The sequence below is a fragment of the Lodderomyces elongisporus genome, chromosome 3 (genome assembly GCF_030384665.1).
Source record: "Lodderomyces elongisporus chromosome 3, complete sequence".
Classification (NCBI taxonomy): Eukaryota; Fungi; Ascomycota; class Pichiomycetes; order Serinales; family Debaryomycetaceae; genus Lodderomyces; species Lodderomyces elongisporus.
Genome location: NC_083675.1, coordinates 1633811 through 1648858, shown reverse-complemented (window position 1 = coordinate 1648858; position 15048 = coordinate 1633811). Strand labels below are relative to the sequence as shown.

At 38.0% G+C, this 15048-nt stretch overlaps 6 protein-coding genes across 6 annotated transcripts; 3 read left to right on the top strand and 3 right to left on the bottom strand. All coding sequences in view use genetic code 12, as the record gives it.

Moving 5' to 3' along the window:
• Positions 1 to 613: 613 nt before the first annotated feature.
• On the top strand, positions 614 to 1054 carry PVL30_002927 (uncharacterized protein; the record flags this gene model as incomplete). Its single annotated transcript, XM_001525456.2, has 1 exon — positions 614 to 1054. The coding sequence occupies one exon, from the start codon at positions 614 to 616 to the stop codon at positions 1052 to 1054; it is 441 nt and encodes a 146-aa protein (XP_001525506.2).
• Positions 1055 to 1787: 733 nt separating this feature from the next.
• On the top strand, positions 1788 to 4259 carry CIN8 (kinesin motor protein cin8; the record flags this gene model as incomplete). The annotated part of the gene is made up of 1 exon (XM_001525455.2): positions 1788 to 4259. One exon carries the CDS (start codon positions 1788 to 1790, stop codon positions 4257 to 4259), a length of 2472 nt encoding a protein of 823 aa, XP_001525505.2.
• A 655-nt stretch (positions 4260 to 4914) lies between these two features.
• On the top strand, positions 4915 to 6924 carry HRD1 (E3 ubiquitin-protein ligase hrd1; the record flags this gene model as incomplete). Its single annotated transcript, XM_001525454.2, has 1 exon — positions 4915 to 6924. One exon carries the CDS (start codon positions 4915 to 4917, stop codon positions 6922 to 6924), a length of 2010 nt encoding a protein of 669 aa, XP_001525504.2.
• Positions 6925 to 7184: 260 nt separating this feature from the next.
• Positions 7185 to 9503, bottom strand: RRN11 (rDNA transcription factor component; the record flags this gene model as incomplete). Its single annotated transcript, XM_001525452.2, has 1 exon — positions 7185 to 9503. The coding sequence occupies one exon, from the start codon at positions 9501 to 9503 to the stop codon at positions 7185 to 7187; it is 2319 nt and encodes a 772-aa protein (XP_001525502.2).
• A 908-nt stretch (positions 9504 to 10411) lies between these two features.
• Positions 10412 to 12130, bottom strand: HSP60 (chaperonin; the record flags this gene model as incomplete). Its single annotated transcript, XM_001525451.2, has 1 exon — positions 10412 to 12130. The coding sequence occupies one exon, from the start codon at positions 12128 to 12130 to the stop codon at positions 10412 to 10414; it is 1719 nt and encodes a 572-aa protein (XP_001525501.2).
• A 754-nt stretch (positions 12131 to 12884) lies between these two features.
• CRZ1_1 (DNA-binding transcription factor) lies at positions 12885 to 14564 on the bottom strand (the record flags this gene model as incomplete). The annotated part of the gene is made up of 1 exon (XM_001525449.2): positions 12885 to 14564. The coding sequence occupies one exon, from the start codon at positions 14562 to 14564 to the stop codon at positions 12885 to 12887; it is 1680 nt and encodes a 559-aa protein (XP_001525499.2).
• Between the last annotated feature and the right edge of the window lie 484 nt (positions 14565 to 15048).

Sequence of the window (15048 nt, the reverse complement as noted above, 5' to 3'; positions counted from 1 at the left end):
GACAAGTTATTGTTTGCAAATATAAAGGCAAGAACCGATTTTGGTAAGCTAAAAAAAAATCAAAAAGTATAAGGTGAACAATGAAAACTGATGAAATGAAAACTGATTACTGGAACCTGAAAAGCTGCAGCAGTAAACTTATGAGATTAAAGATGGAAAATCAAATACTAAAAAAAAAATGACAGTTTATAATGGTGTTGCAATTATGATCCAAGTCTGTTTATTCACCCCAAAATTGTATTTCTATCTTCTTTCTGTCTTTCTTTCAAGAATTCCCGTTTTCTTTATTATTATTTTTTTTTTAATTTTATTCCTTTTGCCCAATCTTAGAATGTGACCTTAATCCCTTCTCCGCCCAAGTTATGAGAAAAAAAAAATAGATCACAGAAAAAGCAAAAAAAAAAAAAAGAAAAAATTATGGCGCGCGCGCTGGAATTCAAATTTATTTTTAGCGAGCAAGAGAGAGAGCGAGAAGGTGAAGGTGAGAGTGGGATTGTGCGAAAGAGCTAGAAGGTGAGCATGAATTATAGACAGTATTTGTAAACGACAATAAATCACTTTGAAAATAACAAGCTAATCTCATATATATATATATAAACAAGTGCAACACAAGATGGATGACGCAGAGTTAAATGCTATAAGACAAGCACGGATGGCTGAACTACAGAGGTCAGCAGGTGCAAGTGGCGCGGCTGGAGACAGCTCTTCAGCATCTGCCTCCTCTTCTTCCGCCTCATCCCAACAACAACAACAACAACAGGCAGCAGCAACAGCAGCGGTTCTTGCCAGAGTCCTAGAAAACCAAGCAAGAGAAAGATTGAGTCGTGTTCGCATGGTGCGCCCAGACCGTGCTGATGCCGTGGAAAGTTATATTGTGCGATTATACTCGATGGGCCAAATCACAAAGAAGTTGTCTGAACAGGATATTGTCCAAATGCTTGATGGAATAAGCAGAGATACTCAACAGAGAACACAGAGCAAGATTGTTTATAGCAGGAAACCCATTAGTGATGATGTGGATGATGACGACGATGACGACGACTTTTTCAATTAGAGAGTTTGTGTATTTAAGTACAAATTTTGATGGATGAATTTAGCATTTTTTTTTTTTTTTACAATCCTCCGTTCCTTTTCCCATTTCTTCCGTTTCATTAATATTATGGTGATCAGACTCGTGTGTATATAACTTTAAAGACATTATCACGAGATTCTGGCAACCAAAACAAAAATACAAAAAGCAAGTAGTCCATCACTTAACTTTTTTTTTTTTGCTAAATGCTATTTTTATGCAATGTGTAGCAATATCTTATAGTGCATATGTTCTTACTTTTGCTCTTGCTTTCACTCTTGCTTTTGCCTTTGCTCTTGGTATTGCTCTTGGTTTTGCTCTTGCTTTCACTCTTGGTTTTGGTTTTGGTTTTGCTCTTGGTTTTGTATTTGCAGCCTCGCAATGATTTATGTCGTGAAATATTTGGAAACAGAGATCAGAGAATGCGACATAGAAAGTTTCGCGTTGTTTACTTGTGGCGCCGAACAATAGATTTATTTGGCTGCTTTTGAGCCTCTTTGTTTACATTTTCAATAGTCACAATTGTCTTGCAAAAGCACTCTTTATTTCAAACATAGAATAGCAGCAGCAGCAGCAGCAGCAGCACCACCACCACCACATCATCATCATCATCATCATAACCACATCAATAGCAACAGCAGCAGCGGCAACAGCAGATTTAACCATAACTTCAACTATAGTTTCCACAACAACTACTTCCGTCACCACACCCGCTGCAATGTCCAATGTGCAAGTGGCTGTACGATGTCGAGGTAGAAATCAATTAGAAATCTCCGCAAAGTCCCAAATTGTCGTGGAATTGGCCGATGACAACTATTCAATCACAGAACCATACGTCACATTAACTCATTCCCCAACTTCTACCCCAACTTCAACATCTTTGGGAGGATCAAGTGCAATCAATAAATCTTTTCAAAGTAATTCAACAGATGCAGCGAAAAAGACATACAAATTTGACCAAATATATGGTTCTCAAGCTGATCAGTGCCTCATATACTCAAAACTCGCACAGCCATTGCTCAAAGACTTCTTGAATGGTTTAAATGTAACGATTTTAGCTTATGGCCAAACAGGCACAGGTAAAACATATACTATGTGCGGAGATTGTGATCTTGATATCGAGTTTAATTTCGATTCCGATTCCGATTTTGAAAAAAATGCTATTGTTATGCCCGAGAATGCAGGGATTATTCCTAGATTACTTTGGGAGCTTTTTGGAAAATTGACTTTCGAGCATACCGATTTTATGGTGAGGATATCGTATTTGGAAATTTACAAGGAAGAACTAATTGACTTACTACTGCAACAGACGAAAAAATTAAGGATTATTGAACAGCTTGTCTCTAGCGCTACAAAACAAACGGGAAACCCATCCAACCGCAAAAAAGTATTTGTCCAAAACTTGACTGAAAGTTGTGTTAATAACTACCAAGAAGCAATACAAGCATACAAAATGGCACAAGCCCGAAGGAAAACCTCAGCAACAAACATGAATGACAAATCGTCTCGGTCACATGCTATATTCGGGATTCAACTATACAAAAAAGATCCTCGCAATGATGTTGTGTACAAAGTATCCAAGATGAACTTGGTGGATTTGGCCGGCTCTGAAAATATTAGTCGCTCAGGGTCCATGGTGAAAGAAGCAGGTGGTATCAATCAATCACTCTTAACATTGGGTAGGGTGATTAATGCATTAAACGATAGCAGTGGCAAACGAAGTTCTCAACATATTCCATTTAGAGACTCGAAACTCACACATATCCTACAAGAGTCACTAGGCGGAAACACAAAAACTACACTTATTGCTACAATATCCCCCGCGCACATTAATAGTATGGAGACATGTTCGACCCTCGATTACGCAGCAAAAGCCAAAAATATAAAAAACACACCGCAAAACGGTCATGACTCTGATACTGTTCTAAAGAGGACCTTGCTCAAAAACATGTCAATTGAAATAAGTCAGCTCAACCTGGAATTAGAGGCAACAAGAAACAAGAATGGTATTTTTTTGGAAAAGAACCGCTACTATGATTTGCATCAAGAACTAGATTCGTTGAGAAACCAATTAAGAGAAAAGGATTTGGCCATTGAGCTGCTTACTTCGAAATGTAATAACTTGACCCAACTGAATCTTGAGAAAACCTCAGAAGTCAAATTGATAATGACAGAAGTGGAAAATCAAAAAAAAGAGTTGAGTCAATTGCAAAATTCTAATGATGCACTCGTTGAGCTGAACAAGAAACAAAAGGAAGATCTTGCACATTATCAAAGTTTGTTGCATACAATAAAAAACCAATACTATGAGCTCTCGCATCTGCAGATGTCTAATTTTATTAAGTATGTGAAGAAGTCCCGGTCTGTATTCAAGAAGTATTTTCCTGCTTACTCAACGACTAGTGGTGTTGAAGAAGAGGTTGAATCCGACATTGAAAGATTGAAAAAGAAACTATACGAAAATTTCAACGCTCTGGCGAACTTTGACGAAAAAAACTTCCGCATAACTTATAACGATGTTCCTGTTGCGGAGTTCATTAATCGATGCATTGAAATGCAGGATACAACTTTGAGTAAGGTGCAGCATAAGATGAGAGCTATGGAAAACACCGGCAATGAAGTTCTAAATCAATTAAGGAATCACGTAGATTTAGACCGAAGCGAATTAATACGCAAAAAGCGCTCGAATGTGCTTCTAAAGAACTTCGCAGGCTTGAAGGACCTGCTTAAATTATCGATAGATAGACAGGTGGAGGAGCAGCTAAAAAAAATGACATGCCAAACAGATCTTCTTCACAAGGAAGATCTTGATTTACAACAACAGGTGCTTGAAAATTTTGAAAAGAAATGGAAACAAGGGTCTTTAGGATCAGCTTTAAATGAAAGCGAGATCAATAAAAGTACAACGGGAGCATCGGAGACACTACAATTTCGAAATCAAAATCAAACTCAATATCAAGAACAATGTCGAGATCGAGATCGAGATATAGATTATGGTCAAGACATAAGCAAAAGCACGAGAACAGACAGAAACCACCATCATCAACATCGAATGCAACAGTCGCCGATCAATACAAGGCGACGGACAATGTCAATATCGCCCCAGAAATCGAAAATCCCAACTATGAAAAGGCTGGCGAGCACTTTGCTTGATGACCAGACAAAGCGACAAAAAGTACCTAGTAGCTAATCAAAAGAGAAGGAAAAGATTACGAATGGGTATAGCTTTGTTTTGGTTGATATGTGTCAGTCGTATCTAGAAAGTTCTTTTATATTTAATATTTCTATATCTATGTCTTATACTTTTTCATTTACTTTATTTTCTATTCTTGTTTATATAAAATAATTTTTGTCTGGATATGTTTGAGACAGTATGAGTTACTATGTTAACACTGGTGGTTTGGTGGTTTGGTGGTTTGGCGGTTAGTAAGTGGTGGTTAACAAACTGCATCTATTATCTTTTGTAAGTTATTTTCCGGAACTGACTATTGGGAGGCAGCGCATGTTTTACAATTTCTATTTTTATTTTTATTTTTATTTTTATTTTTCTCTATTTATTTATTTTGCGAGTGACGTATATCACATTTATAGAACCGGCTTTCTTCCCCGTCCCTCTCTCCAGTACCCTCCTACTCTCCAGCAATCCCTTTCGCGACTTGCACTTTGTAATTCCGCTGCTCCAATATAGTACATCCCTGTCATTGTAATTTAGTTTGCCTAACAACACAACCACCAACACCACTATTACCATAATTATTGTCGCAATACAATTTTGAGGACGTGTCACTGGCATTGACACTTGAACCAAGAAAGAAGAAAACATCAAATACTTGCCATCTTGAAACATGAATAAAACAACACAGTACATCATCGGCTATAGTGCTGTATCAGTGGCACTACTAAGCTGGTCGATTCATGACTCGCTAGCCAAGTCATACAATTACACCATGTTCATAATCGAGTTCACTGAGGGATTGAAACTCGGTATTTTTGTGAATTTTGTTATATTTGTGTTCTTGGCACTAAATAAGCTATTGCAGTTGTTATTTTTCGGAACATTAAGAATCATTGAAGTTGAGCATTTATATGAAAAATTACCCATTTTTGTTAGTAATCTATTTCTCAATTTGGCCACGGGTGATAGTAATGTCATTTTGAATGTGTTTCTTGTTGGTGTGGCAATGACATTTAAAGTCATGCATATCATCATGCTTGATCGATTGGATTTGTTAAATTTGCAAATATTCAATAAAGTGAATGCAGAAGAAGATGAAGATGAAGATGAAGATGAGGAAGATGGCGCAGTGGGCGAGGAACATCAGCAAGTGGCACGGATTGGCGTCTGGGATATATTCAAGCACTACTTAAGTCTGATCAATTTTTGGCTCAAGATTTGTTTCATTGTTGTGGACTTTGGATTAGCAAAATTGTTGGTGTATGACGTTTTCCAAGGCATCAACTCCGTCACTTGTCTATTGTTTGGATTTCAATTTGCCGTACAAGGTGTAGAGACTTTGACACAGTTTGCCAAAATGTTGTTAGGCATTTACGAAATTGTGTTCTTCAAAATTCGCAAAAATTCGAGAATCAATCACTTGCAAAGTCAGTCATCTTCAAGAGCGAATCAAGTTGACCATGAAGCAGGAAGAGAAGGAATTAGAGACGAAGAAGACGAAGAAAGGGAAATGGAAGAGTTGGATGCAGAGGAAACAACCACTGAAATTGATGATAATGATAATGATGTTGTTGACGAGGACGAGGACGAGGACGACGAGAATGAAGTGGACATAGTTTGGGAGAGCAAGCCATATTATAGCAAAGCGATTGAAATCTCGTCAGCTTTACTCACTGCAATGGCATATTTATGTTTTATTTATTTGTTCACCTTCCACTCGGGTTACTCTTTACCACTATCGATGCTTCTGGGTACATTTTCATCATTAAAGAGGGCTTGGACTCAAACATCACAACTTCTTGCATTCATCGAGTCTTCAAAAAGGCTCGATACGCAACTACCAAGCGCAACGAAGGACGACTTGGAACTGTTGGACAACTTGTGTATCATCTGTCGTGAAGATATGTATTCCGCAGAAGAGTATCAGCGTATGCGTAACAAACCACAATCACCAAGGAGAAGAGCAAAGAAATTACCATGTAATCATATTTTACATATGGGTTGTTTAAAAGAATGGATGGAACGTTCTGATTGCTGTCCTTTGTGTAGGAGGAAGGTATTTGGCGGTCCAATCTCTTCTACTCACCCATCTTTTCAACAACAAGCAAATCAGGCGCAACCACAAGGACAACCTCAAGGACAACCACAACCACCGCAACCACAACCTGTTGCTAGACCAGTGGCACCTTTACCGACTGGATTTCCTACGAATGCATTCCATACCAACGGAGCACCACCAACAAACAATGATGGGAGAGACATGCATCAAGAACATAGTCAAGGTCGTATAAACAATCAATGGAATGATGATGGAAATATGAACCAAATGGATCCAATGGAGCAGAATTTGACTTCTGCAGCACGACAAACTCAAACTCAAACTCAATCATCGACATCATCATCATCATCATCAGAATCACCGACTTACAATGTCTCATTAGAACCTACTCGGACAACACAACTTTCATCTTCTTTGTCATCAGCTTCATCCTCAGCTGAGAGCATTTATCAAACTTTGAGGCTTCCTCGCTCTGCACTCTTACCACCCGATTGGACAGTCATACCATTGGAGCGAGTCGAGGGATCAGATGGTGATTATAGGGTGCGCATATCTCCTCAAGTTCTGGCTAACATGAAAGTTAGGCGCCCAGGTAACGATACTTTTATGAATGAACAATAAAACTTTTAGAGTATATATACTTTAGTAAATAAGCAATTGTAATGGAAGTTAAGGAATATCAAATCTAGATAATGGAGAAAATTTTAGAGTGTGGCAGAAAGATGGTGAAAATCCTTTTATATTTTATTTTTACATTTTTCAAAATGGTTTCAGTGGAAAACTATTGTTTAATCTCTATAATTATGCAAGTCTATAATTGGGCACTACTAATTAAACCTTCTACGCAGATTTCTTTTAAAAAAAATTCAATCTACCATAAATTAATCCAGCGCAACCTCAGTATCTTCGATTTGGGCCCATTCGTCATTAAAATCAAAGTCATTAACATCGTCACCAACTAGATCTTCCTCCATTATCGAATTATCTACCTGCTTCATCGACTGTTGGTAATCATCAAGATCATCATGATGATGTTCACTATCCTCATCATAATTCTGATCACTACCCTTGTCACGATTATTATCAAACTCATCCAAGTCTGATTCTATTTCGTTCCACTCATTGTCAGATGCAATATCGGCTTCCATTCCTCCGTTGACTATTGGGACAGTGGTTGAAAATTGAGCGGAATTATTATTTACTAATGAATTAGTCAAATAGTTAGCGTCGTCTGAATCTTGATTGTCAAACTCATCCTTGTCAATTTGCGTGGGAATAATATCATTATTGATGACTCTAGTGTCATCTTGCTGAAGTGCACCTCCAACATGGTTTTGGATTTGAGTTGAGGTCAGCAATGGCGCTTGAGAAAGTCTGCCATTTGTTGCTGCTGGGTCTTTCCATGTTTGAAATTCATGACCATTGTTCATGCCATCAACATTTCGTATACTTGCTCGCTCGTATTTATCATTTACAACGTCCCAGTTATTAAATTCCAGATCACTATGCAGATAATCATCATTGGTAACTTCATTTTGAACTTTTTTATTTTGAGACTCATCATCATCATCATCATCATCATCGTCAAGCACAACGCTCCAATCCGCTTGCGCCGCTCCTGCTTCTTCTCCTTCTTCTTCTCCTCCTCCTATTTCTTCCTCTTTTTCTCCTTGCCCCTCTATGTCTTCGCTCAACCCAGATGCGTGGTTATAGTCACTTTTTTCTGCATTTTGTTCGTTATATATTATTTCCAACTTTTCTCTGATTTCGCTCAATTGCTCTTTTATCTCCTTGCGAGGAACGAGAAAGTTGTATTTTTGACAATTCTCCAAATCTTTCATAATCATTTCGTTTTTCAGCTCAAGTAACTGCTTGCAATCACTATAAGTCCGATAACTTGCCTCTAATTCTATGAATTTTGCAAAATCTGATTGCATCGCAAAATGAGTAACGATTTCTTCACATTGACATACCCTGCAAAGTGCTAGAATGTAATACAAAACACCTTCCGAGCTATATGGTGGCACTAAGATCAAATCTTGGATTTCTCGCTGGACATGTTCATACTCTCTTCTTACAAATAAGTGCCACAATGAACAGATTAGATATAACGGTGTTACTTTAATCGTACCTCCTCTATAAACAGGAGCAAGGTCTGGTCTATCTGTGTTGTTATAGCTAGCTGAGCCTTGTTTGGCAACAGAATAGAAATTATTCATGTACTCAAAGAATTTGCGGGCTTTCTTGTCAAATGTTGTGCCAACTTTGTGTTGTTTATGTTGGCTTTCCTCTACCTTTGATAGTTGTATTAAAACCTCCACCCCTAATGGCCAAATTTGTCGCACATCAACTTGTGGAAATCTAACAAGGATGCAGAATATCTTGTATGCCATTTTCCAATTGCGTCGTAGAATATTTAAATGCAAAAGCGTATTCAAGTTGGTAATATGTTTAGTGACTTCCGATTTGATTTCACTTGGTGAGGGGATAATTTCCAAGCCTTGAGACTCGATTAAAAAGTTTTTACGAGCTTCCCCACCACGACCATCCACTGCGTTTGTGAACTGGTCTAGTTTATGAGAAGCAACAATATCATATTCCTCATAAGCTTCATCATGTTCATCAAGGTCGTCGTCGATATCGTCATCATCGTCATCATTTTCTAATTGTTCATTATTGTGGTTGTTAGAATCTCTATCGTCAAAGCCGTTTGAATTATAACTATTTTCATCGTTTTCACCTTCACTTTCGTTTTTATCTTCATATTCAATTCGATCATCTTGTTCTTTTTCTCCATAGACACTAAAATCAGGTTCAAAATCAACAGATCCTCGTCCTAATCGTTGCTTCAGAAGGAACTGTACCACTTTGTAGTCCAAATTTGTTGTATCCAGTACTTTCTTTCTTCCTCTAGTTTCTTTTTTATATTCTTCTGCAGGTCGTCGCAGCAATCGTGGTTCATGCCATTCTTCATAATCATCGACTGGTACATTTCCTTTGATAGCTATTTCTTCATGTATTAATTTCTCTACAGCTTTCCTAATTCGTGGTTGTCTTAGTTTTCTCTGCTGTAGTTTCGTGGCACTTTTATATATCCTCTCCAATACTTTAAGCTCCTTGTGTTTCGAGATAACTTGGGATGATTTCCGATTCGCTCGCAGACGTTTCCGATGAACGCTTATAGCTATATTTTCAAACATGACGTTTTTGCAGAGGAGGAAAAAAAAGTCGTTGATCAACAGTTCTGTATAAAATCTGATTTGTTTTTCGTCCCTTTAGTTGTAAATGGTAATTGCTAACTAAATATCATAGCCGTTTCTAGAAAGGTAAAGGCAAAGAAAGAAAGAAACCAGGAAGTCAAAAAAGAAAAAAGAAAATGGAAATAAATAAACTGATATATAGTTTCAAAAGAATATGTGAACTGGAATGCTTAGTTATGCTTCAGTTTGCCTTCTTTTTCCTTATATATATATATATATATATAGTTATATATTTGACGGGTGAACTTGAAATTTCATTAAACAGAAATGGTATAGTTTTTTGTGTGTGATTGTGATGTTTCAAAGTTGATCTTATTTATTTTTTTCAGAGGGAAGATCATCGGACATCACAGCCGCAGGACTTGAGGCTTCTGCAAACAGGAGATGCGCAAAGTTTGTTTATTTTAGAAGATTGGTAAAGAATGTTCCACACATATTAGTCTCTTTAATTAATTAGTGAAAAAAAAAACAAGAGACCAACAATGGTAATGGAGAAGGGTTAATTGAATGGTTAAAGAATCTGACTACTTTTATATTCCTTCTTTGTAAAGTTTTTATATATCAAAACTTTTCTGCTTCTCAAATATGAAGTAGTGCCCCTGACTTTGATTGTATTGCGAGCCAAGCAATTCCAAACTATTTGTTATTTTGGTTCATAGTTCTACAATTAATTTTTCGATAAGAAAATTACTTACAGTATTTCTTTTTTCTTCAACTTTTACGTTACTTAAATGGAAAATGTGTATTTACAGAAGTCTTTTTTTTTAATATCTTTCCTTTACTTAACGTTATACTGTATTTAGGTTGCATCTTTTTCTTTTTTTCGTCGTCTCTATGTTCGTTTAGAATTAAAACATTCCTGGCATACCTCCGCCCATACCAGCACCCATGCCGGCTGGAGGACCAGCAGCAGGTGGTTGAGGAGCATCGACAATAGCACACTCGGTGGTTGCCAACAATGAGGCAACACCTGCAGCATCTTGCAAACCATTCTTGACAACTTTGAATGGGTCAATGATACCTGCAGCTAACATGTCAGTGAATTCGCCTTTAGCTGAGTCGTAACCAATGTTGAATTCTGGTTGGTCGTAAACCTTACCAACGATAACAGCACCTTCCTCACCGGCATTTTCAATGATTCTCTTTGCTGGCTTGGTGATTGCTGCTTTGACGGTGTCAACACCCAATTTTTGGTCAAAGTTTTCAGCTTTTTCTTTAACTTCATCGAGGATCTTGGTGGCCTTGATCAATGCAGTACCACCACCTGGAAGGATACCTTCTTGAACAGCAGCTCTAGTGGCGTTGAGAGCATCCTCATAACGATCTTTCTTTTCACCAACTTCGACTTCTGAGGCACCACCAACTTTGATCACTGCAACACCGCCCGAAAGCTTGGCCAATCTTTCTTGTAATTTCTCCTTTTCGTACTCGGTGGTTGCGGCATCGTCAATAACGGTTCTGATTTGCTCGCATCTTTGTTCAAGGTTCTCTTTTGAACCTTCACCGTTGAGAACAACAGTGTCCTCCTTGGTGACGGTAACGGCACCTGCACTTCCCAAGTGTTCCAAAGTGGCCTCAGATGGCTTGATGTCCAACTCTTCGGTAAAAACGGTACCACCAGTGAGGATGGCGATATCACCCAAGATATTCTTTCTGTTGTCACCGAAACCTGGTGCCTTAACAGCACAGACTTGCACTTGACCTCTCAATTTGTTCAAAATACATGCAGCCAATGCTTCACCGTCGATATCTTCAGCAACAATCAATAATGGTCTTCTGGTTTGGTTCGAAAGTTCCAATGATGGCAAGATGTCTTGGATGTTTGAGATTTTCTTTTCAGAAAGCATAATCAATGGGTTCTCAAAGTCAACTTTAGCAGTCTTGGTGTTGGTGATAAAGTATGGTGAGATGTAACCACGGTCAAATTTCATACCTTCAGTGACTTCCAATTCGTCTTCCAAAGTTTTACCTTCCTTAACAGTAATGACACCTTCCTTACCAACTTTCTCCATGGCAGAAGCCAACAATTCACCAATAGCCTTGTCACCATTGGCTGAGATAGTGGCAACTTGAGCAATTTCTTCTGAGGTGGTGATGTCCTTCTTGTTTTGTTGCAAGAATTCAATAACAGCCTCAACAGCAGCTTGAGAACCTCTTCTCAAATCCATTGGGTTACATCCTGCAGCAACATTCTTGACCGACTCAGTAAAGATGGATCTTCCCAATACAGTGGCTGAGGTAGTACCATCACCGGCACTTTCATTGGTCTTTGAAGCAACTTCTTGCAATAACTTAGCACCCAAGTCTTCAAATTTGTCTTGCAAGGTGATTGATCTGGCAACAGTTACACCATCCTTGGTAATTTTAGGTGAACCAAATTGTTGTTCAATCAAGACGTTTCTACCCTTTGGACCCAAGGTAACGGAGACAGCATCAGCCAAAGTGTTGACACCTTTTAACAATGCAGCTCTTCCCTCGACTCCGAATTTCAATTCCTTGTGTGAAGAAGCGTTACGAACAAATTGCTTTGTTGCTTTTTGCACTTGTTTATTATTAATTCTCAACATTGTTGATGCTTCAATGTATTTGTATATGTATGTATATATATATATATGAATTTACAATCAAAGGGTGGAGTGGTGGGAAAGTGAAAAGAAAAATATTTAAGCAAAAAAACAAAAAAAAAAAAGAAAATGGAAAAAAAGTGGTGGAAAATGTAGAATGCGCTTTAACGCTTTGCTTTGTTACTGAAAAATTTATAGATCGTGGGATTCTTCTGTTGGATGTGATCAACTAGAAATCGGGAATAGGTTTTAGGGCGGGAGCGAGTTGGCGTGCGTAAGTGGCAAAATTTATTCCAGAATATTCTACATTCACGTGACCATAGCATAAAAGTGGGGGTTGGCGATGGCGGGGGGGGGAGGAAGAAAGGAGGTGAAGGCGAATGGGTCTGCGAGAGTGAATAGAAAAGAGAAAACCTGGAATCAAGTAAAAATATTAAAGGAAAGAGGAGAAGACAAAAAGAAGGATTAAAAATTAAAATTGAAAAAAAAAAAAGAAAAAGAAAAAGAAAAAATCGAAACGGTTGCGAAATGTCAAATAGTAAATTTAATTAAACATGGGATATACTAAGGCGTGAAGACTTTGTAGTGTAATAAGAAAGACTTGAGAAACATAAATTTGATAGAAGTTTGAATCTTTGTGGGCAAAAAAAAAAATGCAAACAATGTTTTCATCATATATTGTAAATACTAGTATATTTTATTTTGTATTGTTTTGTATTTCTTCGTCGTTGTCGTTTAATAGTTTCCATCTATTAATCTACTTGTTATATATCATTTTTCTAATTAATTGCGAGTTGTCATAAGTTTCATCATTATGTTCACCACTATTAGTTCCTTGTTGTTGTTGTTGTTGTTGTTGTTGGTTGGTGTACAGTTGCAGATGCTGGTGCATTTGCAGTAATCCACTGGCATACTCATCTAATCTGGGAAGACCAGCAACACCGGCACCATTAGAATTTATACTTTGGTTCTTGCTCAAATTTGTTGGAAAACCTTGTTCTTCCAACCTCTTGGCTTCATCCATTAGTGGTCTAATACATAACCATCCGGTCTCGGTCCTAAAGTGACGAGACAAGGCATCGCTCCTGGCAAACCTCTTCCCACATCCCCATCTTGTTTTTCCATCTTGCAAATAACCTTCGCACTTGAAATTTTTTGTACCTTTGTGCAATACTTCGTGTCTCTTTTTATCGTGACTTCTTGCAAAAGTTTTGGGACAGTAGGAGCATTGGAATGGCTTTTCAGTAGAGTGAGTTTTCATGTGTGATTTCAAGTTGTATGGTTTCTGGAATACCTTGTCACATTGTGGACAAGGGTATGTTTCTGTCCGGTTCAATGGGTCGAGGATTGATGACGACGCTGATGATGATGATAGGGATAAAGAAGAAGAAGGTGTAACCAAGTTCGACTTCTTTTGTCTCCTCTTGCGCTTTAATGATGGTGAAATAGTGTAAGATACGATTGAGGAGTAGTCAATTTCCTCCCCCTTTGTGTTTGCTGATGGTGCATATTGTAGATTTGTTGATGATGTTAGCGACGATTGATGGTGTTGTTGTTGTTGTTGTTGTTGTTGTTGTGATGGCATTGGTGGAGCCATCATTGTTGTTGTATTTGAAGCATAAAGATGTGGTTGTGGAAGTGGTGGCATCGATGCCGTTGAAGCTACTGACGAGATTGATGTTTTGTCTGACATGGACGCGGGACTAGCAGGATACCGTTGTGACGAGTGCATTTGTGGTTGATGTGAATGGGTGTGCACAGCATTGTAACCTGGTGCTAGGGAGGTTGAATATGGATTAATTTGCTGGTAGGAGTATGGTGATGAGGCGGAGGCAGAAGTGGAAGAGGAAGAAGAAGGTAATGGTGCTGTAGTTGAGTATTGGCCATTATCACCCAATTGCATATACGGCGAATAGGATGGTACTGCGGAATAAGTGATATTGGTACCGGAACCTGAATTGATTGAAGGAGCTGCAGCATTAGAAACTGTTGATACGGCATTGGTACTAGAATTGGTACCAGTACTGATTCCAGTACCATAGTAGGCAGGATAAAGTGTTTCGTTAACTTGGTGTGTAACTCGAGATTGGTTTTGTGTCACAAATATAGATGGAAGTGGTTCGAGAGATTGTTGTTGTTGTTGTTGTTGCTCCTGCTGTTGTTGTTGTTGTTGAAGATAATGCAGGTATTGTGCACCATAAGTTTGTTGATGAGCTGGGTTATTTGCCGGACTCTGTTGAGTCGCAGTGTATGAGGGAAGCATGGTTGGGTAAGATGGTGCTGAAGAAGAAGAGGAGGAGGTGGTGGAAGCAGGAATTTGTGCTGTTTGATAACTAGGAATATAAGTGCTTGTAATTTGGAAAGGAGCAGAGGCAACACCTGCTTGTCCAAATTGATGCTGCGATTGTTGTTGATGGTGTTGATCTGAGACTGACATGTGTGAATGTGGCAATTGTTCTGGTTGTATTCTGGATGTTGCAATCATCTACTAGGTCTTTGGCTGTTTCAATTTTTCTTTTTTTCAATTTTTCTTTTTTTCAATTTTTCTTTTTTTTCCAATATAATTGTTATTATATACTATCAACCAACTGCTTTACCGTTATTTGTGTGTGTATGAACGTTTCGGCTTTTGATTATCTTAGTAAGCCTCTTTTGGTAAGGAGAAGTAAGTGTGCGGTTGTTGCTGTCTTTTTTTTTCTTGGTATTTTGATTTGTTCCTTTTTGTTTATATTTTTTTTCTTGAGCGGTAATGGGGATTTGAAAGTTTTTTTTCAAATGAATAGACAGAATAAATTGAATGAATTAAGGAATGATAGAATGAAAGAGCAAAAAACAAAAGAGAGACAGAAAAAATGAATATGATCAAGAGGAAATTCACCGTGATAAAGGTGTACTTTGTCGGTGTTTATATATATTTTTTT